At 23.1% G+C, this 27,057-nt stretch overlaps 2 protein-coding genes and 2 long non-coding RNA genes across 4 annotated transcripts; 1 reads left to right on the top strand and 3 right to left on the bottom strand.

Moving 5' to 3' along the window:
- Positions 1-1,001: 1,001 nt before the first annotated feature.
- On the bottom strand, positions 1,002-6,728 carry LOC122501793 (transmembrane protease serine 11G-like). Its single transcript, XM_043611542.1, has 9 exons — positions 6,596-6,728; positions 6,062-6,263; positions 5,631-5,880; positions 5,403-5,540; positions 5,056-5,194; positions 2,318-2,519; positions 1,774-2,023; positions 1,480-1,620; positions 1,002-1,312 (listed from the first exon to the last, which is right to left on the bottom strand). The coding sequence occupies exons 1-9, from the start codon at positions 6,642-6,644 to the stop codon at positions 1,169-1,171; spliced, it is 1,515 nt and encodes a 504-aa protein (XP_043467477.1). The 5' UTR covers positions 6,645-6,728; the 3' UTR covers positions 1,002-1,168.
- Positions 6,729-11,971: 5,243 nt separating this feature from the next.
- LOC122501771 lies at positions 11,972-12,710 on the bottom strand. The gene is made up of 2 exons (XR_006301584.1): positions 12,489-12,710; positions 11,972-12,209 (listed from the first exon to the last, which is right to left on the bottom strand). It is a non-coding gene; the product is annotated as an uncharacterized LOC122501771 (long non-coding RNA).
- Positions 12,711-13,689: 979 nt separating this feature from the next.
- Positions 13,690-14,277, top strand: LOC122501802. Its single transcript, XR_006301585.1, has 2 exons — positions 13,690-13,883; positions 14,162-14,277. It is a non-coding gene; the product is annotated as an uncharacterized LOC122501802 (long non-coding RNA).
- Positions 14,278-19,045: 4,768 nt separating this feature from the next.
- Positions 19,046-20,570, bottom strand: LOC122501772. Its single transcript, XM_043611496.1, has 5 exons — positions 20,448-20,570; positions 20,001-20,072; positions 19,571-19,936; positions 19,307-19,433; positions 19,046-19,189 (listed from the first exon to the last, which is right to left on the bottom strand). The coding sequence occupies exons 1-5, from the start codon at positions 20,482-20,484 to the stop codon at positions 19,066-19,068; spliced, it is 726 nt and encodes a 241-aa protein (XP_043467431.1). The 5' UTR covers positions 20,485-20,570; the 3' UTR covers positions 19,046-19,065.
- Positions 20,571-27,057: the final 6,487 nt, after the last annotated feature.

Below are 27,057 nucleotides of genomic sequence, written 5' to 3' on the forward strand. Positions count from 1 at the left end.
AAAAAAATTACCTTTTATAATCGAATCATTAATTAGCTAATTTTTTGCTCCTTCTATATTTGCAACTTATTTTCCAGTTTTATTTACCACTCTTTTCATTTATAATTAGCCTTCAGTGATCGTTTTTAGAGAACCTCCTCGGCACCAGTGAACTGCTGATTTGAATTTTTTTCCTGCTTTTTTTGTTTTATTGTTAATTTTTACTAAAATACATAAAAAAACCCCTTCCATTTTTAAAAATTGCAGGCTTCGCACTCATCTACTAAAACCTACTATTTACTATACTTTTTTTACAATTTGGTACTATTTGGATATTTTTTTAAATTCACGGAGAAAAAGGATTATTTAATTACACTAACTTTTCTCTTTAAATTATTTATTTATTTATTATTTGCTTTTAATGTGTTTATCCAGAGAAAAAATATATTTACTTCAGAGCTTAAGATTTGAGATATACATATATACAATTTTATTTAACTGACATAAATATTATTCGATTCAAATAAAATATTTTCTCTGGATGAAGGGGGGAGTGGAGTTAGGCCTATTCCACATTTTAATCTAGTCACAACTTCAAAATGCGTTTAAATTCGAATATCAGAAATCAATTTTATCAGTATTTTGTTAGAAAATTGGGATTATAAAAAATGTGCAGTGAGGAATCACGCAAAAACGCGTCTGATGTTCAACCTCCTGGGTGACGAGGAATGGAACATACAACTTTTTAATTTTATTATTATAAATTATATTTATAAATTGTTATAATATATTATTAAGGCTTTTACCTTTTCATTATAAATTTTAAATTTCACAATCTTCTTTGGACTCGCTTTTTTGAATTGAATCTCTTATTTTAATAAAATTGTTACTGATTAGCATCTATACAATTCTAATGATTTTGATTACAATTTCGAGCCAGAACAGAATCACTGCTACTAAATTTTAGTTTCGTTAATTCCACAGATAAATTTCATATAAAGCGATAATAATTTAATTATTAATTTCGTAAGTAGTAAATGTAAATTTATTGATGTATTTACAATATTGAGTTTCATTTGGTAGTACAAAACGAATATTACAATAAATTCCAGTAGTTTTAATGACGAAATACTCTACGATATTAGATTTTTCATATGGCACTAAAAAATAATAAATAATTTCAGAGATTTTAATTATTAATGTAACCGTTGAGCCAGTCCTTGTAACTGTACACACGAGTGTATACATCGGGTGCTCCTAGAGCACATGGAAGTCCCCATGAAACTACTCCGACTTGAACACCATTGGCAACTAATGGACCACCAGAATCACCCTGTGAATTATAAATTACATTATAAATTAAATTACAAATTAGAAAATGTAATTTTTAACTATAAAAAAGCTGTTAAATATACTATGCAACTAAATAATTGATAAGCTAACAACAGTTAACTAAAATTTTTTTTCGAAATTTTCGATTCAAGTGGGTGTGATACTTACGTGACAAACTCCATTTCCAAATCTGCTAATTGTGCAAATATTCTTGTCAGTTATTCTCATGACATTGAAAAGTCTACAGAAGGTGTGCCTAAGAATTCTAGTCTCCAATGATTTTAGCACAATTGAAACTTTGCCAAAGACCTAAAAATTGATAATAATTTAATTTCATTTCTATTATTTAACAGGATTTATTTATTATTTTAAAATGTATTTTTGGAGCGAAAAAGGATAAAAGAGGGGAAAAAATTTCAAATTTAGAATATAAGCAAATAAATAATGATCAACTTTACTGACCCAAGTTTTTCCCCAACCAGTGACAACAACTTTTGTATTAGCATCAGAAACATCAGTTAATGGAAGAGATACTTTTCCTATTCTCGTTGAAAATGTTATTGTTCCATCAATTTCAATTAGACCAATGTCACCGGCTATTTTTCTCAGATCAAAATTTGGATGGATGACCAGACGTTTTGCTTTGTATTCTGTTCCACCTAATGTTAAGTTATTCGTACCAGCAACAACTGTAACTTGCTCTGCCGTGACACTAAGGAAAATAAATTTTACAAATTACTTTTTTTTCTCTTTCTGAGAATATTTATTTCACAACTTTTAATTCTAGTTCAATTTAAATTTTCACAGTAAATTATTATTTGAGCAAATAAAAGAAATTTTCTGAATTTAAGATTACAACTAAATTGATTTAAATTCTTAATTTCGCATAAAATATTTTTTTAGCATTTTATTTTATTATAAGTTTTCATTTTGAATGAAAATTAAAAAATAGAAAATTGATAAACACTATTTTTTGATGGAATTGGAAGTAAATTAATACACTTACACTTGGAGGCAATGAGCTGCTGTCAAAATCCATTTTGCATTTACAATTGAACCACCGCAGAAATGCTTTCCTTTCCGTTGAAGAGAAACTTGATATGGGAAACCGCCTTCAGGAGCTGGACTTCCGCCGACAATTCGTCCGTCGAGTTTATAAGTTAAAATTTCCTCTTCGGAAAGTTCATTGGATTTATCAAGCCATGATGCTGAAATGAGTTAAATTTCATTATTTTTTATTCTTTCAAATTAAAAGATAATGTAATAATAAATAATAATAACAGAAGCCACAATTTTTCTGCAGATATCAAATTGAGACAAAAAACGAATCAAAAATGTTGCGAAATAATATTTTTGATTCGTCTTTTGTCTCAATTTGATATCTGCAGAAAAACGGTGAGACGATAGACTCTAATATTAAAATTAAAAAAATTTTTAAATTAGAAATTTTATTTTTAAAAAAAATTTTTAAACACTCTAAGAGTGTTTTTTTAATTTCAAAAGAAGCAAATTTTAATAACATCTTGCATTGTATCACATACTTTAATAATTATTTTAATTGAGTTTGTTTATGATTAAGGGAATAATATTAATTAAAAAAAAATTAAAACACATTAATTAAAAAAAATTGAATAACATTAGCAATAACAAATAATTTAACAAGTGGATATTTTTAAAAGAGAAAAAAGTTACCGCATGAACTTGCCACTAGGCAAAGGACCACCAGTAACGACAAATTATCCATGTTACTTTCTTTAGGCGCCTTTGAGAAAAAATTTCAAAATATCAACACTTTTATATGGACTAATCAGTACATCTATAATTTTTAATCAAAGTCGATAAATCAAAAAATGATAAAACATTTATCTATTTCTAATCTTTAGGTTATATAAAATTTATTTAACATAGTATTATAACATTAATAATAATGATAATAATAATAATAATAATAATAATAATAATAATAATAATAATAATAATAATAATAATAATAATAATCGAAAAATAAATTTAAAACTATGAAAAAATGAGGGATTAACTCTGCTGGGGCACGAAATTCTGGGAAAATTCAAATAATAATAACAATAATAATATTAATAATTTTAAATATATTGTATAAATACCCAAGTCGAAAAATTCCATGGAAGTAAGAAATTCTGCAAGTTTATTATATTTTAATATTATTTTTAAAATTTTATTATGATTAGAGTCTAATAATAAACTTTGTTGCAATTTCCCGATTTCCGGACAAAATTTTAAATTTTTCCCGAAATTTTTTTTCCATAAAATTTTTCAAAAAAAAATTAAATTATTTACAAAAATTTTAATAAAATCCTTCCCAAGAATTCAATTATTTTTCCAAATGATAAAATTTTTCACGAGAATTCAATTATTTAAAAAGAATTAAATAAAATTCTTCGCAAAAATCCAATTATTTTCATAAATAATAAATTTTTTTAGGAAAATTCAATTGTTTAAAAAGAATTAAATAAATTCTTCGCAAGAATTCAATATTATTTTCATAAATAATAAAATTCTTCACATGATTTCAATAATTTTTAATACAATTTTAAGTAAATTCTTCAAAGAATGTATAATTATTTTCAAAAATATTCAAAAATTAATTATTTTTTAAAATTCATGCTATAATGCTTTTAATATTCAATTATTATGTAAAATTTTAACTGAAAATCATTTTTAAATCAATTATTTAGAAAATTCTACGAGAATTTAATTATTTAAATACAAAAATAAAATATTTTAAAAAAATTTCTTTATACAAACTTGAAATAATTTTTAAAAAAATTCAATTGAACTTTTTTAAGAAAATTAATTCCACAGAATTGTTAATTAAAAATATGAAAAATTCAGATTTTCAAAGACTTTAATTCAAAAACCTTTGCAAGATTCAATTATTTTTAAAAATTCACGTTATAATGCTTTTGATATTCGATTATAATCTAAAATTTTAACTGAAATCCATTTTTTTAATCAATTTTTATTAGAAAATTCTACGAGAATTCAATTATTTAAATACCATAAAGAATTTTATCTACAAATTTTTAAATAATTGAATTTTTTCAACGAATTTTAATAAAATTTTCAAGGATACTTAATTAATTTTTGAGGAATTCGATTAAAATTGTATTAAAAATAATTGAAATTCAATGATGAGTTTTATTTATTTATGAAAATAATTGAATCTCGGTAAAAAATTTTATTATTCATGAAAATAATGTAATGTTTGCTTTAAATTTTATTAACACTTTTTTTAAATAATTGAAATCTTTTGAAAAATTTAATTATAAAATAGTAGATATTGAAAATGATTGAATTGAGGAAAATTTTGGAAAACAATTGAAATTTTGTCCAAGAATTTTATTAAAATTTTTGAAATTATTGAATTTTGGAGAAGTGGGTAAAAGAAGAATTCTAAAATTTTTTTTAAATAAATAAATATATAATAAATTTATTTTTTACTTTAGTAGAATTTAAAAAAAAATGAATAACTGAAGGAAAATGAGATTATAATTATTGTAAAAGATGGTTTTATTTTATCCTTAAAAATATGTACAGATGTTTGTTTAATTTATAATATAAAAAAGATTTAATCTACTTTACAAAATTCGATCGTAATACTTAAATGTTTGAAGTCTCTTTTAAACATATAGAACATCGGGTGTTTTTAAAAAAAATATGAGATTTCCAAAAAATTGGGAACTCTTTTTTTTTTGTATTGTTATTCATGTGTATTGGCCTTGATCCAGTCAACATAACTGAACACTCTTGTATGCACATCTGGGAAGCCTCGTGCACACGGTTGTCCCCATGAAACAATTCCAACTTGATATTCGCCTGCTACGATTGGACCACCAGAATCGCCCTGTAAATTGATCAACTTAGAAACTGATTCCACATTTTCTAATTTAAAAATTTTTAAGTTTTAAAATTTTAAATTAAAAATGTTTAAGTTTTTAAATTTTAAATTAAAAATGTTTAAGTTTTTAAATTTCAAATTTCTTTGCTTATTTTTGTTTTGCTTATTTAATACTAAAAGAAAATTTTATTATTAATAATGTGGTAATATTTACATTGCATAAACCTTGCCCTTTCTTGGTGAATGTACAAATATTTGTCTCTGTCACGAGTGGATTGTATGATTTACATTTCTGATGATCGAAGATTTTACTATTCAAATATTGCAGTTGTATGGGAGATTTTCCGTTCACCTTTTCATGAAAAGTAAATGTGATAAAAATTTATTTTTCAATAATTCCGTTAAAATACTTAAAAAGTGTTGATTATTTGCAAAAATTTACCTTTAGTCTACCCCAACCGGATGCAATAACTGATGTATCTGCTTCTCGAATATCATTCGGTGGAAGGGCGATTGGTTTCACTGTTGAGGAAAATTCTAAAGATCCTTTAATTTCAACAAGCGCCAGATCATTTTTTAATTTTCGAATATTAAATTCAGGATGAACAATAACTCTTTTTATTTTAAAACTGTCGCCTCCTTTCTTCAAATTATTCGTTCCAACGACAACATTTTTACCGAATATGCTATGACTGGAAAAATATTATTTTTTTACTATTGTTTACTTAATTGTTTACCAATCATTGAAAGAATTATTTCATTATTTTCTAATCTTTTATTTTTAAAAGATTAGGAAAGAAAGATTCAAAATCTTTGCTTTTTAGTAAATAATTAGTTTGTTATTTTCAATAAATGTTCGGAAAATTAACTCACTCTTGGAAGCAATGACCGGCGCTCAAGATCCAATGTTTGTTTAAAATGGAACCACCGCAAAAATGAAAATGACCCCTTTGAAGTGAAACTTGATAGGGAAATGCTCCAGAAATTGCCTCATTACCACCGACAATACGTCCACTTAGCTTATTATTAAATGCAAATTCATCGTCAATTTCAAATTCTTCGAATATTGGTGAGCCTTAAAAAAAAATCAGATATTAAATTTCCCAGGCTTAATTTTTAACTACTAATAAAAAAATGATTCATTTTCGTAATTTTTTAAAATTTATAGATTCATAATTGATGGTATTAATACCATCAATATTATTTAATAACGATTTTTAAATTGCGCCAAAAAACGTAAATCAGAAGAAATAAAAATGGAGAAGAATTTATTGTAAATAATAATAAAATCATATCAATAAAATAATAAATAATAATAAATAATAAAAAAAGTAAATAAAAAAAAAGTATTTGTCAATAAATTGAATATTTTTCATAAATATATAAAAAATATTTTTTGTACTGTACCAAATGCAGAAGCCAGGAGGCAAAATAGAATTAAAGACGGTAGCTCCATTTCACTTTTGCGATGATTCCAATTTTGAAATTTTAATTCACGGAACTGTTTTATATACCCTAAAATATTTGTCAATCAAATTAAATCATCAAAGATAGCATTTATTTCATCATCCTTCCATTATTGTAATTTTTTCCTATCAGTATATCAACTGACAAAATGTAATATTGATTGCTTCCCCAAAAATGTAATTAAGCAAAAATTTTTGTCAAAAAAAAAGAAGATAATTGATACCATCATTTCCTATTGACGTATTTTCTTCTGAAGTGTACGAAAAAAGTACCTGTTTCTCTGCAATTAATAAAAATTTTCATCAATTTATCATTCAATACATATATATATATATATATATATATATATAAAAATTATTAATTATCGATATTTGTTTATTTCTAACAAAAATAAAGGTAATATTTTTATTTTTGTTATTCATCGAATAATGATACAATGTACATGTATTTACAAATTTGTATTTAAATTCAGTAAATCTAAAGAAGCATCGACTGATATTGATAAAAATTTTTAAATGTATATAAATAGACAAATTGATAATGTATAAAAATTCTTCATCATCAAAATATTGATAAGAGAACGAGAAGCACACAAATAAAATATTTATCAGTCAGTTCTTAAAATATTATGGAACAGTAACCGATGAACGAGGGCTTTAATTTTTATGCAACTGATTCAAAGGGTGTTTATATTTTTCATATTTAGGTCAACTTAATTTTTTATTTTTTAAAGTACTTAATAAATAAATAAAAAAAATAATATAATATTTAAAAAATAATATAATATTTAAAAAAAATAATATAGTATTTAAAAAAAATAGTATAATATTTTAAAAAAATAAAAATAAACTTAATAAACTTTGTGGTTAATAAAAATTATAAACTCTAATTTTACTCTAACTGAAAATTTGTGTTCTTTTGCAGTGGATAATCTAAAACTTTTGTCGAAGATAGAGTATGAAATATATTACAAAACACAAAACGGGGAATTCCTCACTTCTGATAATTTATTTAAAGAAAAAATATTTCTGTTTTCACGTAATAATAATTAGTTTTTATATTCGTTGGCGATATGATAAAAAGTACAAAAACAAGTTTCATAATAATTATCGCAAAGAAATAAAATATTTTCCTCAATGTTTAACTATTTTTTATGCAAATCGTGAAAAGAGTTTTCCTCATTTAGTATAGTATAAATACTAGCATCCTTAGTGCTACACTGTATAAAGTGAAGTATTGATGCAAATTAATATCAGTTGAAAAATGAAACTCGCATTGTTGGCACTTTTTGCTCTTTTGAGCGTATTTTTATTAACGGGAGTTGTGACTGCCGATGATGCTGGTAAATGTCTAGAACTTGGAAAAGATTGCGAGAGAGGAAAACAATGTTGCAGCAAACGTTGTTGTGGAAGTAAGTATTTTGTATATTTAAATTATTTAATTTGTTATTTAAATTTATTTTTATTTATTTCTTTATTTCTTTATTTATTCAGTTATAATAATCAAAGTTCCTAGGGCTAAATGTTAATAGTATCATATAGAAATAAAAGTTAATATTTTTTTTCAGTTAATTTTAATTATTAGTTTATATTATACTAGTTTCATAATTTAATAAAAGAAAAAGTGTTTTTTTACTAATGTATATTTTTTTACATTAACAGGAACACAAAAGTGTGTTGAATTGGATTAAACACAAAAAAATTTGTCTTTGGAAATGAATTTTGATCAACTATTTCGGATAATTGAAATTAAAACCTTCATAAAACTTGTAAATTTTCCATGAATATATAATAAGAAAAATAACCAAATTCGCATTGTTTTTTTTAATAAAAATGTCTATGTACCTACATCAAAGAAAATAAACAATAAACTAAACTTTTTTATTATAGAATTATTTCTACCCAAGTCGAAAAATTCCATGGAAGTACACCCTGGAAATTCCATGGAACTTCCGTGGAGTTTCCATGGAAATTCTACAAGTTTTTTATTTTAAAAATATTTTAACATTTCCAGGGTTGTCATAGGTCAGGGAAATCAGGGAAAAGTCACGAATTTTTATTAAAGTACTGAAAAAAATTGAATTTATAAGAAGTTACAAATGATTGCAGAAATTCAATTTATTTTCAAAAGTAATAAAATTCTTCACAGATATTCAATTATGTTCAAGAATTCTTTAAAAATGACACGTCAACATTTCAATTATCTTTAAAAATAATAAAATTCTTCCCCATAATTCAATTATTTTCCAAAATTTTCCTCAATTCAATCATTTTTAATATCTACTATTTTATAATAAAAGTTTTCAAAAGATTTCAATTATTTAAAAAAAGTGTTTATAAAATTTAAAGCAAACATTACATTAATTTTCAAAAAATAATTGAATTTTGAATATTTTTGAAAATAATTATACATTCTTTGAAGAATTTACTTAAAATTGTATTGAAAATAATTGAAATCCTGTAAAGAATTTTATTATTTAGGAGAATAATTGAATTCTTGTAAAGAATTTTTATTACATTTTTTTTTAAATAATTGAAATTCTGTGAAGAATTAGTATTAATTATGAAAATAATTCAATTCTTCCAATGCGTTTTATTACATTGTTTTTTGAATTGAATTCATTTCAGAAATTTTATTAAAATAATAAATTTTGAAAATATTTTTTAATTCAGCAAAGAATTTCATTATTTGTGAAATGTAATTGAATTCTTGCAAAAAAATTTTGAAAATAATTACATTTTTTTATGAATTTATATAAAATTGTTTTAAAAATAATTGAAATTCTATGAAAAATTTTATAATTCATGAAAATAATTAAATAATTGTGAAGAATTGAAGAAAGAATTCAAAAATTTATCAATTTTTAAATAAATAATTGAATTTCTGAGAAAAAATTTATTATTTATGAAAATAATTGGATTTTTGCGATGAATTTTATGTAATTCTTTTTAAATAATTGAATTCTCGCGAAAAATTTTATTATTTGGAAAAATAATTGAATTCTTGGGAACGATGTTATTAAAACTTTTGTAAATAATTTAATTTTTTTTTTTTGAAAAATTTTCTGGAAATTAAAATTATTACAAAACATGAAGATATATCAATAACTCAGAGTCTTTGACTCGGAGTCATCGATTTCTTCATGTTTTATAATAATATTCTTATAAGTTGTTGAATTTCGTAAAGGTTTGAATTTGAAATTTGTTGAAAATCCTTATTCCTATGGAAGAATAATCATGATTAAATATTTATTTAAAAAAGAATTTATTGGCGTTTTGGAATAATATTTTACAAATTAAAAAAAAATTCGTAATTAAATATAATAGAATCTTTTTTGCAAACTACGAATTTAATTGAATGCGAGTATAATAAGTTTTGATAAGGCAATAAAATTTCAATATATCAACGATTTTAAAACGAACTCATGAGTGCAAGAGTTTCGAAACACTTCTGGCTGAATCCCGGACAGCGGAATGCAAATTTTGGGCGATGAATTCTCTGAAATTCTCAAGTTCCATAATCATCGCAATTTCGTCGTACGTGATGTAATTTTGAATGGAGATTATTCAAATTCAGAGTGTGCGCACGACGCGAGATGTGAGAGAAGTTCGCATTGCTTGCACCGTACACCCCCTCAACCCCCCCCCCTACCCCCTCTGATAGTCTAACTGGCTTGTACATATATGTTTGGTGGTGTACGCTTTGTGTCAAGCTCTGAGACTACCTGTCAAACTAAGCTCGAACAACGTTGAATTACGCGACAGGAAAGCAATACAAAGGTAAAATTGAAAGGAAAAGGATAAATGGAATTTAAATCGACAAAAAGCGATAATAATTTATCGAAAAAGAATTATAATTTGCATGATAATTAAGCAATTTTATTATTATAGAATTATTATTATTATATATAAAATAATAATAATAATAATAATATTATTTAATATTATTGAAAAATAATAACTTCTTATATATATTAATAATAATAATAAAATTAATTTTTGTTATAAGAATAATAAAAAACTTCTTTGAGAACCGTCGAAAGAATATTGTTAAATTTTTGCAAGATTGGTAAAACAATATATTTGTGCAATAATTGTCAAAACATTCCCGAAATATTGCTTTGCATACTGTCTAATACAATATGAAAAAATTCCAAAGATAAAAACTTGTAATATTCCTTGAATATGTATATGGAATCCAAAATCCTTTGGAATGGGTTTTAATTGTTTTAAAAAGTAAAAAAATTCTTCGCAGAAATTCAATAATTTCAAAAAATTTCTAAAAATTTTAGTCAAAATTTCAATTATCTTCATAATTCTTGCCAAGAATTTTATTAAAATTTTTTAAAATAATTGAATTTCTGCAAAAATTTTTATTATTTAAAAACGAAAATATTAAAATTCTTGCGAAAATTTTTATTAAAATTTGTAAAAATAATTGAAGATCTGCAAAGAATTTTATTATTTTTCATTTATGCCAAAAATTTTATAACAATTTTTGAAAATATTTAAATTTCTGCAAATTTTTCACAAGAATTTAATTATTTTTGAAACTTTTAATAAAATTCTTTAGAAGAATAAAATTCATAATTATTTGTATAAATAATAAAACTCATTTTAATATAATTTTAATTGAATTTCTAGAAAAATAAATGTAATTATTCTTAAAAATTTTAGTAAAATTCGTCAGAAGAATTTAATTATTTAAAAATTTGTTGATAAAATTCTTTGTGAGAATTGAATTTTTAGAAACGTTCAATTATTCAATAAATTATTTATTTTCGTATTGAAGTAAATAAATTCCCGTAGAATTTTCCAATAAAAATTGATTTAAAAATGAATTTCAATTTAAATTTTTCATAATAATTGAATATTAAAAGCATATTATAATATATGCATTTTTAGAAATAATTGTATTTTGAAAAGGTTACACATTAAAATTTTTAAAATTTTGAATTTTTCATATTTCTATCCAAACAATTCTGTAGAATAAATTTTTTAGAAAAACTTAAATTGAATTTTTTTTGAAATTATTTGAAGTTTTGATTTTCTAACATTTATTTAACTGAAGAATTTCCGTATAATCGAAATTTCATAAAATTGAATTTTAAACAAATGGATTTGAAAATTCTTAAAGAACTTTTTCAAAAATTATAGTTAATATTTGATTTCGAGAAGAATTTTAGTGATCAGGAATAAAGTCAAAATTTTATCTGGTTAATCAGGGAGAAACAAAATTAAATTTTTGAAGCAACCCTGAAGAGGTAGGGAATTAGGGATTCATTAGAAGTAGTTAAGTAAATTAAGTAACACAATATTTTTTATAACGCCTTAAACATTTTTATTAGGGTAGATAGTTAAGTACATACATATATAAGAGTAGATTAAAATTTAAAAAAGAAATCAAGAAAAATCAAGTAACATTTTAGTATTTTGGAAAAAAAAAGATAGTCATCCAGGTTTATTTATCATTCGAAATATGCAATAGTCTTCATATAAGTACAATCCACGAATACTTTCATCACCTGGCGTCAATTACTTGCAAGTTTTTGATCCTGTTAATGCAAAAATGAGGTATTTGTTAATTGAAAAATTTAATTTTTTTACTGAAGATGAAAAAATTAGATTAAATCAAGTATATTTTGTGTAAAATATAATTAATAATAATCTTTGACTACAAGAAGAAATAATTAGTTTTGTCAAAAATTACCTTTTTTTAAATTTTTAAATTAACATTTTTTTTCATCTTTTTTAATTTAATTTAAAAAAAATTGTTAATTATTTTTATTTACAATAAATTAGAATTAGATGTAAATAGAGAGGAAAATACTTACTTGATTGGCAGACTTCGCTGCAACATTGCCTGTTTCTTTGACAACTCTGACCCGAATTTCGACAGATTTGTGCATCAGCAACTCCTGTCATCAAAAGGACGCTCAAAAGAGCTAAAAGTGCAAACAATGTGAAGTGCATTTTCAATAAAATTCAACTGATGATTATCACCATTAGTATCGTGGTTTATATACTGAAAAATTAAACAAAAGTACATAATTTTCATATCTTTAAATGCAAGCAAAACTTTTTTTCTGATAAACTTTTCGGAAAAAGACAGTTATTTGAAGAAAAAATAAATAAAAGAGCCATAAGCTTCATGATAAGGGATCTCATATTATATGAAAAAGAATAAATATTATCACCAATAACAGTATCCTGTTGTACATGTTGACAATTTTATTTTTAATATATTAAGTAAAAGTTTCTTGTTTAGATACTGTCTGTTGTATAAGAAATATGAGATAATCATAAACATATCGAAATAAAATGCAAATTTTAAGATTATTAATTTTATATCTAAGGTTTCTTTGGAATAGTTGTCACCGTTTTTCTAAGACAAAAAATCTATCAGAACGTTTCAAAACGTTGCTTCCTTCGCAACTATTTTAATATTTTTTGATACGTTCTTTTTAATTTGATAATTTAATTTTTTAAATTTTATATCCCGTGTCAGGAAAATTTAGGCTGCGATCTAATATTTTAGTTATTTAATAGCAAAAATTCAAAGACGTTATTTGAACTTCTACTGTCCAATGTACCAAGTAACCGAATTTTCCGTAAGTTAAGCTTGCAGCAAGCTTGTTGCAAAATTTCTTATTGTTATCTAAATACCGAATTTTTTAATTACTTTTCTATACATATAGAATCCAAAATACATAAAATTGAAATACATTATATTATTAGAAAGGAAGTAATATGAGAATAATAAAAAGATAAAGAATATATATTTAAAAATAAAACAAATACAATAAAATGCATTTTACAAATTATCTTACAAAGGAGTCTTAAGAACAAATATTTATGCAGTTTATATAAGGGAAATTAATTCTTATTATGATGATTGGCGTCACAACATACGATAATTGTATTTTTCTTAATAACTGTCTTTTTCGGAAAAAAAAATTATTATTTTTTACTGAGATCAGGAAAAACGGTTTATTTACATTTAAAGATATGAAAATTTCTTTTGTTTAATTTCAACGGTATATATACCATGGTATCGATATTGTTCAGCATCAGTTGAATTTGATTGAAAATGCACTTCACATTGTTTGCACTTTTAGCTCTTTTGAGCGTTCTTTTGATGACAGGAGTTGCTAATGCACAAATCTGTCGAAATTCGGGTCAGAGTTGTCAAAGAAACAGGCAATGTTGCAGCGAAGTCTGCCAATCAAGTAAGTATTTTCATCTCTATTTACATCTAATTCTAATTTATTGTAAATAAAAATAATTAACAATTTTTTTTAAATTAATTTAAAAAAGATGAAAAAAAATCTTAATTTAAAAATTTAAAAAAAGGTAATTTTTGACAAAACTAATTATTTCTTCTTGTAGTCAAAGATTATTATTAATTATATTTTACACAAAATATACTTGACTTAATCTAATTTTTCATATCCAGTAAAAAAATTAAATTTTTCAATTAACAAATACCTCATTTTTGCATTAACAGGATCAAAAACTTGCAAGTAATTGACGCCAGGTGATGAAAATATTCGTGGATTGTACTTATATGAAGACTATTGCATATTTTGAATGTTGAAACTCTAAATAAACTTGGATATTAAATATGTTGTTTTATTTAATTTTGCAAACTATATCTATAATACCTTTCTACCTCTAAGAAACCGAATGCTAAATAATAACAAAATGAAATTTGATTTAAGCTGATTAATTTGAAAAATAGTTGAGAGCACTCGATAATTAATTTAATTTTTAGACACTTCACAAAACTGACAAAAAATACATTCTATATATTATTCTCCTGAATTTTACCTAATTTTCATCAAAAATATTTACTTCTTTCTTATCCTGCTAATAACTTGAATTCCTCCAACGAATTTTATTATTCATGCGAAAGAATTTAAATATTTATAAAAGTAATTTAATTCTTACGAAGAAGTTTATAAAAATTAAATAATTGATTTCACCTTTCGTCTAATTTTATGCAAATTTTAATTTAAATAATTGAATTCATGAAAATTTTTTATTATTCTTGAAAAGAATTGAATTCATACGAAGATTTTTACAAAAAAATTTTTAAATACATTGAATTCTTGCGAACGATTTTAAAAGAATTTTTTAAAATAATTAAATTTCCAAGAAATAATTTACCACTTTTAAAAATAATTGAATTCTTGTGATGAATATCACAATATTTATATGAAATCAATTTAATTTTGCCAAAAATTTTATTAAAATGCCTCAAAATAATTGAATTTCAGGGAATAATTTTGTTATTTATCTTTAATAATTGAATTCTTTCGAAGAATTATTTATACAAATAATTGAATTCTTGGGACGAATTTTATTAAAATCTAAAAGAATAATTAAATTATTTATTAAAAATTTAATTAAAATTATATTTAAAACTAGCTGTCGTACCCGTCTTCGACGGGTTGTAGTTTCTGATAATGCACTTAACAGTGTATCTACCAACCTAGAAAACCGGAAAATAGCCGGGAATTTGATTTGACAGGGAAAAAATAATAATTAGTTACTATTGTCTATTTCATTAGGAAAATAATACCATTTGAAACAGTGACCGACTTTTTATTATCAAATTAGTTATTTTTAACTAATTCAAATGCAGAAAACAATATTTCTCAATTTGTAGTACTTCAATCAATATAATGTATTAAAATCAATCTAAAATTTCCTCCAGTTTTTTGAGTTATAGTACAGTCTAATTCGAACTAATTGTATAGCAAGTAGATCCAGTTTTTCTCGGTTACATTAAATTCCCTGATATTTTACGTCTTTTCTGGTTGGTAGACACCCTGTTAAATGTATTATTAAAAAAAACCCGTCCAGTAAACCAGGAAAAATTTGGACAAAGCCGGAAATTGTTTTAAACCAAAATAAACACCGTGTTTAACTTTTGTCTTTACATTGATCAAGATATCTCTAAAAGTTAAATCAGAGAGCCCACAAATACTACTGAATTAAGCTTCATAGCAATTGGTATCAATTATAATTTTTTCAATTTTTTGATATTCAAAACATTTTTATACTTACATCTTCGTTATAAGAAAGTATTTTTGAAAAATTATGCTAAAATGTTAATAAATAACATGTAATACTCAACTATAGAAAGTTTAGAAGCAATCCATGAAAAAATATAAAATTTAGAAATGATTTGTGTTAAATAAATTTATTTATTAGAGTCAAGTATTTATTTAATTAATCCAATTAAGATTTATTTGATTCAACTAAATAAAATTATTTAAACGAAATAAATTCTTATTAGATCGAAATAAAAACTTTTTAAATAAGATATTATTTTTCAAATAATTATAATTACTTGAATCATATAACTTTTTTTAGTGTAGCTATAGTAAACTAAAAGTTATTAATGTGAACGAACATTATCTATATTAATAAAATCAGATTACTATCTGTACATTGCTCCAAACTTGAAAATTTTTATATATTTTTTCGTTTTGAGACATTAGAATTCTAAAAATGTAAAAAAAATTTCTGTCTGTCTGTCTCTGTCTGTATGCAAAACTTTGTTCGCGCATCAATTGAAAACGGTTCAACCAATTAAAGTGAAATTTGGCAGTCTATTAGGTATTAAAGTAACTTACAATCATAGCCTTATCCGATTAAAAAATATTAACTTGAACAAAAGTTATGACATTTTTCCAAAAAATTCAAAAAAACAAAAAAATGCAAATTTTTTATCTTTTGTAAAATGAATGAAAAAACTATCCTTAGCTAACTTTTTCAGATAAATACAACCCATTTCTAGGATAAAATTTTTAAAAAAGATGTATTTTGAAATTTTTTTTCGTTTTTTTAGATCAACTTTTTTCTAAGAAAATAGTGATTTTTAATCTTTAAGCAAGCTTTTCAGGAAAAGTTATTAAAGTTTTTTATTTAAAGATCAGTATGTAAAGTAAAAAATTTGCTACATTAAACAAAAATAATTAGCTAAATGATATAAAAAAGAAGGAAAAATGTTGAATTTTAAGAAATTCGGTTTTTTGAATTTTTGCTAATTTTCCATAATTTTAGATTTTTTACCGAAGGGTGGAGACTATTGAATAAGTAAAGTATTTTTTAAGAGCACAAAAATAATAAAGCTAAATGCCATAAAAAGAAGGAAAAATGTTTAATTTTAAGAAATTCATTTTTTTGCATTTTTGCTATTTTTCCATAATTTTTGATTTTTTGCTGAAGGGTGGAGACTATTCAAATAGTATAATTATACTACCGAAATAGCTAATGGTAACTAATTATTAATTAATTAATTATTAACTAATTATTAATTATTATTAATTAACTAATTATTAATTATTAATTATTAATTATTAATTAATTTATCCCGGGTATTTTTGATTTTCCAGATTGGTAGAAACATTGTTAAATGTATTGGTAGAAACTAAAACCCGTCGAAGACGGGTACGACATGACAGCTAGTGCTATATATTTTCAAAATTTTTAAAATTCAAAATTTATCTTTTGAAATAATTATTGTCATTAATTTTACTTAAATTTTATACAGGGTTAATTTTAGTATTTTTTATTACAATTTAGTCATCAGAATGAAATTTGAGTTTTTCATTTTTTGATCATTAATTAATAAAATATAATAGCAATTTTGAATTCTGTGCAACATACTGACAAAAGTCTCATATTAAGTATATGGATATTGTTAATATTCTGACCTAATAGAATTCTTTTAAGAAAGTAAACTTATGATTTCAACAACAAATTTTTATTGTTGACCTAAGAAATACAACCGTATAAAAATTAATTACAAAGAATTTCAATTTTTAAACTTTTTAATTTTTCAATATTTAAATCTAACACTTTTTATTTGTTATTCAAAATTTTATTATTCTGGCGATTAAATCTTCATAAGAAACACTAAAATTAACCCTGTACCAAGTTTAAGTACAATTCACTAAAGTATATGAAAAAACTAAAAATTTCGAATTTTCGAATTTTTGAAAAAATGGCATAACTTTCGTCCATATTAATATTTTTTAATCTACTATCGCTAGGATTTTAAGTTAGGCTAATGCCTAAAAGACTGCAAAGTTTTACTTCAAACGATCGAACCGTTTTTCCGTGATACGCGGTCGAAAATTTGCGGACATACATACACACATACACACATACACACATATACACATACACACATATACACATACACACATAATTTTCTTAATAGTATTTTCGCATTCCTTAGAGTGTAAAAAGAAGGAATATAATAGAAATTTTGAATTCTATGCAATGTACAGACAAAAGTCTGATTTTATTAATAAGGATAAGTGATTTCTTTCAAACAATTTTATTAAAATATTTAAAAATAATTGAATTCTTGTGAAAATTCTAATATTTTTGAAAATAATTGAATTCTTCCAAAGAAATTTAAAAAAAAACATTTTTTCAAATAATTGATTTTTTTGAGGAATTGAAATTAAATTTTAAGAATAATTACATTTTTTGAGCAATTCCAGTATAGTTGTATTAAAAAAATTGAAATCTTGCGATTACTTTGATTATTATTTATGAGAAAATAATTGTATAGTTGTAAAGAATTTTATTTTTTCAAAAATAATTGAATTTCTAAGAAGAATTTTATTTTTTATGAAAATAATTGAATTATTGCGGAAAATTTTATTTAAAATATTTAAAAAGCATAGAATTTCTTTGAAAAATTTTGTTGTTAGAATTTTATCAACATTTTTTTCAAAAATAATTGAATTCCTTAAAAGCATTTTATTATTTATTTAAATAATTGAATTATTGCAAACGATTTTATTAGATTTTTTTTAAATTATTGAATTTCCAAGGAAAATGTATTACTTTTAAAAATAATTTTATTAAAATTTTTAAAAATAATTGAATTCCTGAGAATAATTTTATTATTTATGAAAAAAATTGAATTATTGAGAAAAATTGTATTAAAATGTTTAAAAAGAATTGAATTTCTATACCTAAAAAATTTTGTTATTAGAATTTTATCAACAATTTTTTTTAACAATTGAATTTCCATGAAAAATGTTATTATTAGTGAAAGTAATAAAATTATTGTGAAGAATTCTATAAAAATTCTGTTAAATAATTGATTTTCTCGAAATTTTTCTGAAAATGTTATTCTAAATTAATTGAATTCCTGTGGAAATTTTATTATTTATAAAAATACTTGAATTTTGGATGAATGTTATCAATTTTTTTTTTAAATAATTGAATTCTTTTGCGAAATTTTATGAAAATAGTAAATATTGAAAATAATTGAAGTGTGTAGGAAATGTAATTGTTTATAATTAAATTCAATAAAACAAACTACTAAAGCAAGAATAAACGAATACTTTTTTGTATATATTTTTAAAAATTTTATTCCTAAACATCTTTACATAAATTTTCTGGTCCTATTGGACTCATAATCGTTCTCAGCTGATTCCGTAAATCTTGACTTACATTTTGGAACTTGTTTAACATACATTTTCTTTGTAAAACACTGTCACTAAAAAGAAGAAAAAATATAAATAACTAAATCTCTAAAAATTTTTTTTTATTTTAATTTTATTTTAATTTTTCGAATTTTTAAGTAATGTTTCGGCAAATTCGTGGAAAAACTTACTTGCAAGAACCAATAATTGGTGACATTTGCATTAGCAATTCTTGGAAAAATAGAAGTTTTCTTTTATCTTGACCCAATTGACATTCATGAGAAGTTGTATTTTTAAGTTGTTTGCCATTTGTTATAACTGTAAAGCATATTAAAAATTACGATACCTATTTGCCAGTAGATAATTCTGTTAATTCTTTTTAATAAGAATTAATTATTAATTAATTCTTTAAATTTAAATTCTTATAATTTAAAGGCGAAAATAATTTTTCTTACAAAAATTAAATCTGTCTATTATTGCATTAGCAATTATTGACATCATATTAAATGCAATCTTATGGATTGATAATGTTCCAAATGGAAAATTGAATGGATAGCAATTTGATATTTCTTGAAAAAAAATTTCTATGCTATTCCATAATTCTTTAGCATTAAAGGATGAAAGTGATTTGTAATTAGTCTTTAACACTTTCTGCAACATATTTTCATATTCTTTTTGTTGCAAATCCACGTAATATAAATTTCTGTTCATTCGACATTGAGATTTTATGTCAATTACTTCTGAATTCAATAATTTTTCAGCTTCGAAATATGATTCGTCTGTCTTGTTTTCGAAGATATTTGCCAATGTTAATAATGTTTCTGTAAATGTATAAAAAATAAATAAATTAGAATCTATTGTTAATGAAAGATAGTATTCACTTACTTGCGAATTGAGAATTCTTGAAGTCTACTTCTCCATTGGCTGACACATGACAGTTGAATTCTTCAATAAAATCTAATTAAATGTTTTTTAATTGCGTGTTAATAAATTTTTAAATAATAATAAACATAAAATATTATTAATTATTTATATATTTATATATTAATTATTTATATATTTGTATATAAATTAAATTACAGAAATTTAAATACAAATTTACTGATACAAATAGTAGTATATTATAATAATAGATTCAATAAAATTATCACCAGCACACATACAAAAAAAAATTCTGGTTAAAATAACCAGAGTTCTGGTTTTTAACTACAATATCGTGTTAAATATTAATTAAACACTAATCAGAATTTTTTTTCAGTGCATAAAAAAATGAAATTACAGTTACGGATTAAAACAAAAAGTGATGAATTTACTGCTAATTTATGCACTTACAGAATAATAAAATGAATGTAAAAATTTTAATCGACATTTTCGTTGTTGGGACAAAAAGCAGAACAGATATATATATATGGATGAAAGTTTGTGCGTCAATGCGCTTTTTATACTTTTTATACTTCAAACTACAAAGAACGCACTAAAATTTAAATATTTATTTTTATGGTAATTTTACTATTGAAAATCGTTGAAACGATTTGTCGATTTATAATACATAGATATTTTTTTTTTTTAAATTGCAATTTGTAACGTACGCTTTTAAAAATTTATATATCTAAAGAAAATAAAATTTAATCTCAAACACCAGCTGTGATGATATTTAAAGCGAAATTTGAATATTTATTAATAATGGCCTTTGCGTTTTATTTGTTTTCTGCATTTGAACAGTTGGGATTTTTTTTTAAATAAACTGATATTTTATAAATACAGTCAAGTACGGTTTTTTTTAACTTTTATTATTTTTTAACAGTTTTGCCATAAAAAATTAATTTTTTTCTTATAATAATTTAATAATTTTAAAAATTAAAGAGTAGCAAATTTTTAAATAATTGAATTCCTTCGACGAATTTTAATATTTGTAAATAATTGAATTTCTGTGAAATTTTTATTACTTTTGAAAATAATTGAATTTCGGCATAGTTCGTTAAAAAATAATTTTTTTTTCATTAATAAACTTACTGACGTTGTATTTAAAAAACCTTATCAATATTCTGTCAATATATAATTGACGGAATTTTGAAAGAGTTAAAATAATATTTTTTTTCAGCATATTAGAAACTTGAGAGAGTTTTTTTTTTGCACAACCAAGATACTCATCTTGTATAATTAAGAACCTCTAAAGATGCCAGGGTTGCGCCTCCACTTTATGAGGGTAACTCCTATTAATAAACGAAGTTTTAGTTGCGCAATGCATTTACTGGTAGTATAAAAATAATAATTAATATGCATAAGATGGTTTCAACCTTTAATCAAGCTCTAAGACAACCCTGCAGAGTAAATAAAAATGATTTATAAATGATAATTAGAATTTCAAAAAAAAAAGTATAATTCTCATTTAAAAAAGAGGTTGCTTTGCAATATTTAAAATCCATCACATTTTATGCTGTATTTGGAAAGAATTTCATCTTATTGCGCGTTAAATATTGCAAAGAGTTTCTGAATCGGTTTTTAGATCAAAGTTTTCTGCTTTCTTTGGAAAAATAAAAAGTTCCGTTGAATCAAAAAGTAATACTTCTAAAATAATAAAATGATGAAAGGTATTAAAGATTTTTATTGAGAGGGGAAGTTTTATGCGCACTCTTTTATCTTTTTTTTTACTTTAAAGTTTTATACAATCGATCATAGGTGCGTGTTAATTGAGCATAATTAAAAACAAAAATATTGCAAACAATATTTTCCAAATCAGATTTTTTAGATTTAGAAACACATTTAGGTTGGACGTTGACACTCAAGAGATCTTTGGCTCACAGATTCAATTATATTTAAATACAAAAATAAATAATTTATAGAATAATTGAATGTTTCTTGGAATTGAATTCTCAAAAAGAATTTTATCAACAAATTTTTAAATAATTGAATTCTTACGACGAATTTTAATAAAATTTTTAAGAATTATTATATTATTTTTCGAGGAATGCAATTAAAATTTATTGTATTAAAAATAATTGAAATCTTGTAATGAGATTTATTATTTATGCAAATAATTGAATTCTTCTAAAGAGAATTTCATTATTTATGAGAATAATTGAATTAAGGAAATTTTTTGAAAATAATTGAAATTTTGCCCAGAGATATATTAAAATTTTCGAAAACAATTGAATTACGGAGAAGAAGTTTATTATTTATAAACGTTATTAAAATTTTGAGGATTATTTTTTAAATTTTTCGACATAATTGAATTTTTTAGAAGAATTTTATTACTTTTGAAAATAATTGAATTTTTGTGCAGAAATTTATAAAAAAAAATTTATAAATAATTAAATTTTTTCGACGAATTTTAATAAAATTTTCATAAGAATAGTTAATTAATTTTTGAGGAATTTGATTAAAATTGTATTGAAAATGATTGAAATTCTATGATTAGTTTTATTATTCATGAATATAATTGAATCTCGGTGAAAATTTTTTTTAATTATTTATGAAAATAATGTAATGTTTGCTTTAAATTTTATCAACACTTTTTTTTTTTAAATAAATGAAGTGTTTTGAAAAATTTTATTATAAAATAGTAGATATTGAAAATGATTGAATTGAGGAAAATTTTCGAAAATAATTGAATTTTTGCGACGAATTTTATTACTTTTGAAAATAAATTGAATTTCTGCTATCATTTGTAACTTCTTTTAAATTCAATTTTTTTTCAGTACTTTAATAAAAATCGCTGACTTTTCCTAACCAATGACAACCCTGGAAATGTTAAAATATTTTTAAAATAAAAAGCATGTAATTTTTCGACGTGGGGATTTAGGAATCAAAGTATGTAAAAACGAAATAGATTAGAAGTACCGTATTTGCAATTTTTGTCAGAGAGAGAATTTTCTAGGTTGAATCACGAACTTTGATTAATACCGAATTTTATTTTCTACTCCCGTTAAATGTCAGAGTTAACGATTTCGAAATTAATGTCGTATGGGAAGATGTAAAATTTGATAAGGCTTTTATGAAAGGGCAAGAGTACATCCAATTTCTAATTGCAGCACTTACATTAAGTAGATTGACTTATATAATAAATTGGATATTCCATTCATTCTGGATACGCATTTAAGTAAAATTACTCTAAATCGTTCATGACTTCTCGTTCGTCTGGCAATTTTGATGAAACATTTGCTGCAGACAATTTAACAAAGAGGAGAAGAAGTTTTCAGTTTAATGGACGAAAATAAACTAAAAATGGATCTAAATAGCAATAAAAAATAGTAATGGAGAAAAGAATGGGAAAAATTGATACTATCTTTGTGTTTTTAATTGAAAAATATATGGTTGAATTTTTCAGAATGTTTCAGAAACAATGTTTTGCATAATGAGCATTTGAACTGAAGTATGGAGACTTGGAATTTGGTAGGTAGAAATTATGCAGGACTAAAAATGATTTTTCTAATTGAGGTATTTGATGCAGTTGGTAAGGTCGTTGAGAATATTTATGATAGAAAATGGCTGCTTAGCAAGTAAAATCTAGAGCTTGTGCTATAGGCGAACTGGTGCACGCTGACAACGTTTGGCTTGATATCGGGGATAGGTTATAATTGGTTTTATCTGACTGTGCCGCGCAGAGGGACCGTAATGAAAATGATACCTTGGCACGCGAGCAACCTGCCACAGCAGCCAGTCGGTCTGCACGATATTACTATTTGCACAAAATTACCCCGCAAGATTGCTGTACTTACGAACACTCGAGTTTCGATCAACTCCACACAGTCACCCTCTCTTTCTCTCTCTCTCTCTCTCTCTTGTTCTCGCGTGCGTACCTACCTAGATCGTCCTTGTACCGTAATTACTTCCCCCCTTTATAAACTACAAAAGTAACCGAGAATCAAATTAAAAATTGTACCTGCTCATGCGTGTCTAAATAATCGACTCGAATGGTTTCGCTATAGCTTGCCCTTTCAAGATGGCACAATGATAATCAACGAATTAACTCTCACTGTAGAATGCTGCATTGCCAACTTTTGAGGAATGTCACGAACCAAACGATACTATTTCCCTTTTTATTGTACAGCTCTAATGCGGTATAATTTATTATTTTATTCGATACTATGTCAAAATGTCCACGCTAAAAACAAACAATTTGTTTGCGACAATATTTCTTACCTCCAGTTTCATGAAATTTCAATTTGTCAAATTCAAAATCCAAAGTTAATATCGAATCAATAGTCAAATTAAAAAAACCCCATGCTTTTTCGTAAATGAGGAGCTGATAGTAAAAGTGGTTTAAAAAATCATTGGGAACAAAAGTGGGATAAGTGACTTGGGATCAAAAACGGGTTAAAATAATTTATGTATTTATCGATAAGTTCATTATACTAATGATTTGCAAAATATTAATTGTAATTAAAATAAGTCTTTCTTTAATCTTTAATATTTTAAATATTTTTTGACTATCAATATTATAATTAATTTATCCATAAATTACCAAATCATTTTAACCCATTTTTGCTCCCATGTCTCTTATCCCATTTTTGCTCCCTAAGTTTTTTAAACCACTTTTACTATCGGCCCCTCAAATGAAGAAAAATAAGTTACAGAAATACATAAACTACAACAAAATTTTTTATTGTGCATAATGGTAGGTAATTACAAAAAAAAAATTTTTTAAACAGGGTTGTCACAGGTTGACAGTTTATAGGAAATTTTATTAAAAGTACGAAAAAAAATTAAATTTTTAGAATTTATAAAAAAATTCTGAAACTTATCTTTTTTGTTTGCCTAGCAAACTATGAATTTACCACGAACTCTAATACAAAAAACAAAACCTTCAATTTTTTCTATTTCTGACAATAATTTATTTATTATTAACTTAATTCTATCACAAAATTATGACTTATAAATTATTTATTGGATTATTTGAAAATTTTAATTAAATATTTCAAAATTAATTGAATGTTAAAACAGTACTTGTTGCGTTTACCATATTCAAAATACAGATCAACTTCAAAAGGTTTTAATTTGAAATTTTAAATAAAATTTCAATTTTGAATGAATTTAATTAGAAAATGAAACTTAGAATTTAAAAACATTTTACTAAGTAAAATTCTTCTGTAATTTGTGAAATTTTCTAATATATATTAGATTAGTTGATAATATTTTAAAAATATATTTTACAAAATATTGAATATTGAAAATATTTTACAGGGATTCAATTATTTTCATAAATAATATCATTTTTCACCAGAATTCAATTATTTAAAATCATTTTTATAAAATTCTTCCCGAAAATTTAATTATTTTCACAAATAATAAAATTCTTTGCAAGATTTCAATTATTTTCATAAATAATATAATCTTTCACCAGAATTCAATTATTTAAAATCATTTTTAAAAAATTCTTCCCGAAAATTAAATTATTTTCACAAATAATATAATTCATTGCGAAATTTCATTTATATTTTCAAAAATTTGTTATTCTTTAAATGGAATTGAATTAAAATTATATTGAAAATTATTTAATTCTCATGAAGAATTGCATAAAAATTCTTAAAAATAATTGAATTTTTTCGAAGAATTTCATTAAAATTTTTTAAATAATTGAATTTTTTTGAGAAATTTTTTTAAAATTGAATCACAAATAATTGAATCTCTACAAAAAAGTTTTATCAAAGTTTTTGAAAATATTTAAATTTCTTCGAAAATTTTGATATTTCTAAAAATAATTGAATACTTGCCAAGAATTTTATTAAGATTTTTCAAAATAGTTGAATTTCTGCAAAGATTTTTATTATTTAACGAAAATATTAAAATTCTTGCGAAAAATTTTATTAAAATTTCTAAAAGTAATTGAAGATCTGCAAATAATTTTATTAAAATTTTTGAAAATAATTGAATTACTGCGAATTTTTCACAGGAATTTAATTATTTTTGAAAATTTTTATAAAATTCTTCAGAAGAATTCATAATTATTTGCAGAAATAATAAAACTCATTGCCGGATTTCAATTATTTTTAATACAATTTTAATTGAATTCCTCGAAAATTTTATTAAAAATCGTTAAAAGAATTTATTTATTTAAAATTTTTTTGATAAAATTCTTTGTAAGTATTTTTAATTTTGTCTGAGAAACGTTCAATTATTGAATAAATTATTTATTTTCGTATTTAAATAATTGAACTCTCGTAGAATTTTCTAATAAAAATTGATTTAAAAATGAATTTCAGTTAAAATTTTTCATAATAAATAATTTAATACAAAAAGAATTGTAGCATGAATTTTGAGAAATAATTGAATTTTGAAAAGGTGTCAAATTAAAATCTTTGAAAATCATTCGGTGAACTTTAATTATAATAAAACATGAAGCTATCGATTATTCCGAGTCGAAGACTCGGAGTAATTCATAACTTCATGTTTTATAACAAAATGTTCCTATAAATTGTTTAATTTCAAAAAGATTCGAATTTGAATGTTTTGAAAATTTTAATTTCTATGGAAAATAATAATAAAAAAATATTTCTTTAAAAATGAAGTTATTGATTTTTTATTGAACAATTTTTTAACTATAAAAATATTTTTTTAATAAATGTAATAATTTTAAAAAATATCTACCAAGCAATTTATTTTTAATAAACGAATTGAAATGATTTTATTAAAATAAAATTATTTTATTATTTATATAAAAAGTTTGTGTATGAAAAAGAAATTTTATATAGGAGAATATATATATGTCTAGAGCCATCGTGAGTGAATTGAAGTCAATTTCAAAGTGACGTCACCAGTTGATAGAAGATTTAAAGTGATTTCTAAAAATTTTCTCGCTTAAAACTTTTTCACGAACTTTGGTGAATCTGAGGGTAATTTTAACCGTATTGCATTGCGCGGTTAAATCTGTCGATCTCAGCGTGGTCGCGAGATCCCTTTTTTCGGTTTCGTGCAAAGAGAGATTTGAAATTCGATGGAAAAT

Source organism: Leptopilina heterotoma, unplaced genomic scaffold, assembly GCF_015476425.1.
Source record: "Leptopilina heterotoma isolate Lh14 unplaced genomic scaffold, ASM1547642v1 Lhet_214, whole genome shotgun sequence".
In the NCBI taxonomy this organism is placed as follows: domain Eukaryota; kingdom Metazoa; phylum Arthropoda; class Insecta; order Hymenoptera; family Figitidae; genus Leptopilina; species Leptopilina heterotoma.

Excerpts from the sequence above, each read along its gene's own strand:
- LOC122501772 (XM_043611496.1), bottom strand. The coding sequence starts at position 20,484 with ATGTCGATTAAAATTTTTACATTCATTTTATTATTCT. Across the intron at positions 20,073-20,447 it reads TACATTCATTTTATTATTCT|ATTTTATTGAAGAATTCAAC; the intron begins GTAAGTGCATAA and ends ACATTTAATTAG. Across the intron at positions 19,937-20,000 it reads CAAGAATTCTCAATTCGCAA|AAACATTATTAACATTGGCA; the intron begins GTAAGTGAATAC and ends ATACATTTACAG.
- LOC122501793 (XM_043611542.1), bottom strand. The coding sequence starts at position 6,644 with ATGGAGCTACCGTCTTTAATTCTATTTTGCCTCCTGGCTTCTGCATTT. Across the intron at positions 5,541-5,630 it reads CCGGTTGGGGTAGACTAAAG|GTGAACGGAAAATCTCCCAT; the intron begins GTAAATTTTTGC and ends TTTCATGAAAAG. Across the intron at positions 1,621-1,773 it reads CTGGTTGGGGAAAAACTTGG|GTCTTTGGCAAAGTTTCAAT; the intron begins GTCAGTAAAGTT and ends ATCAATTTTTAG.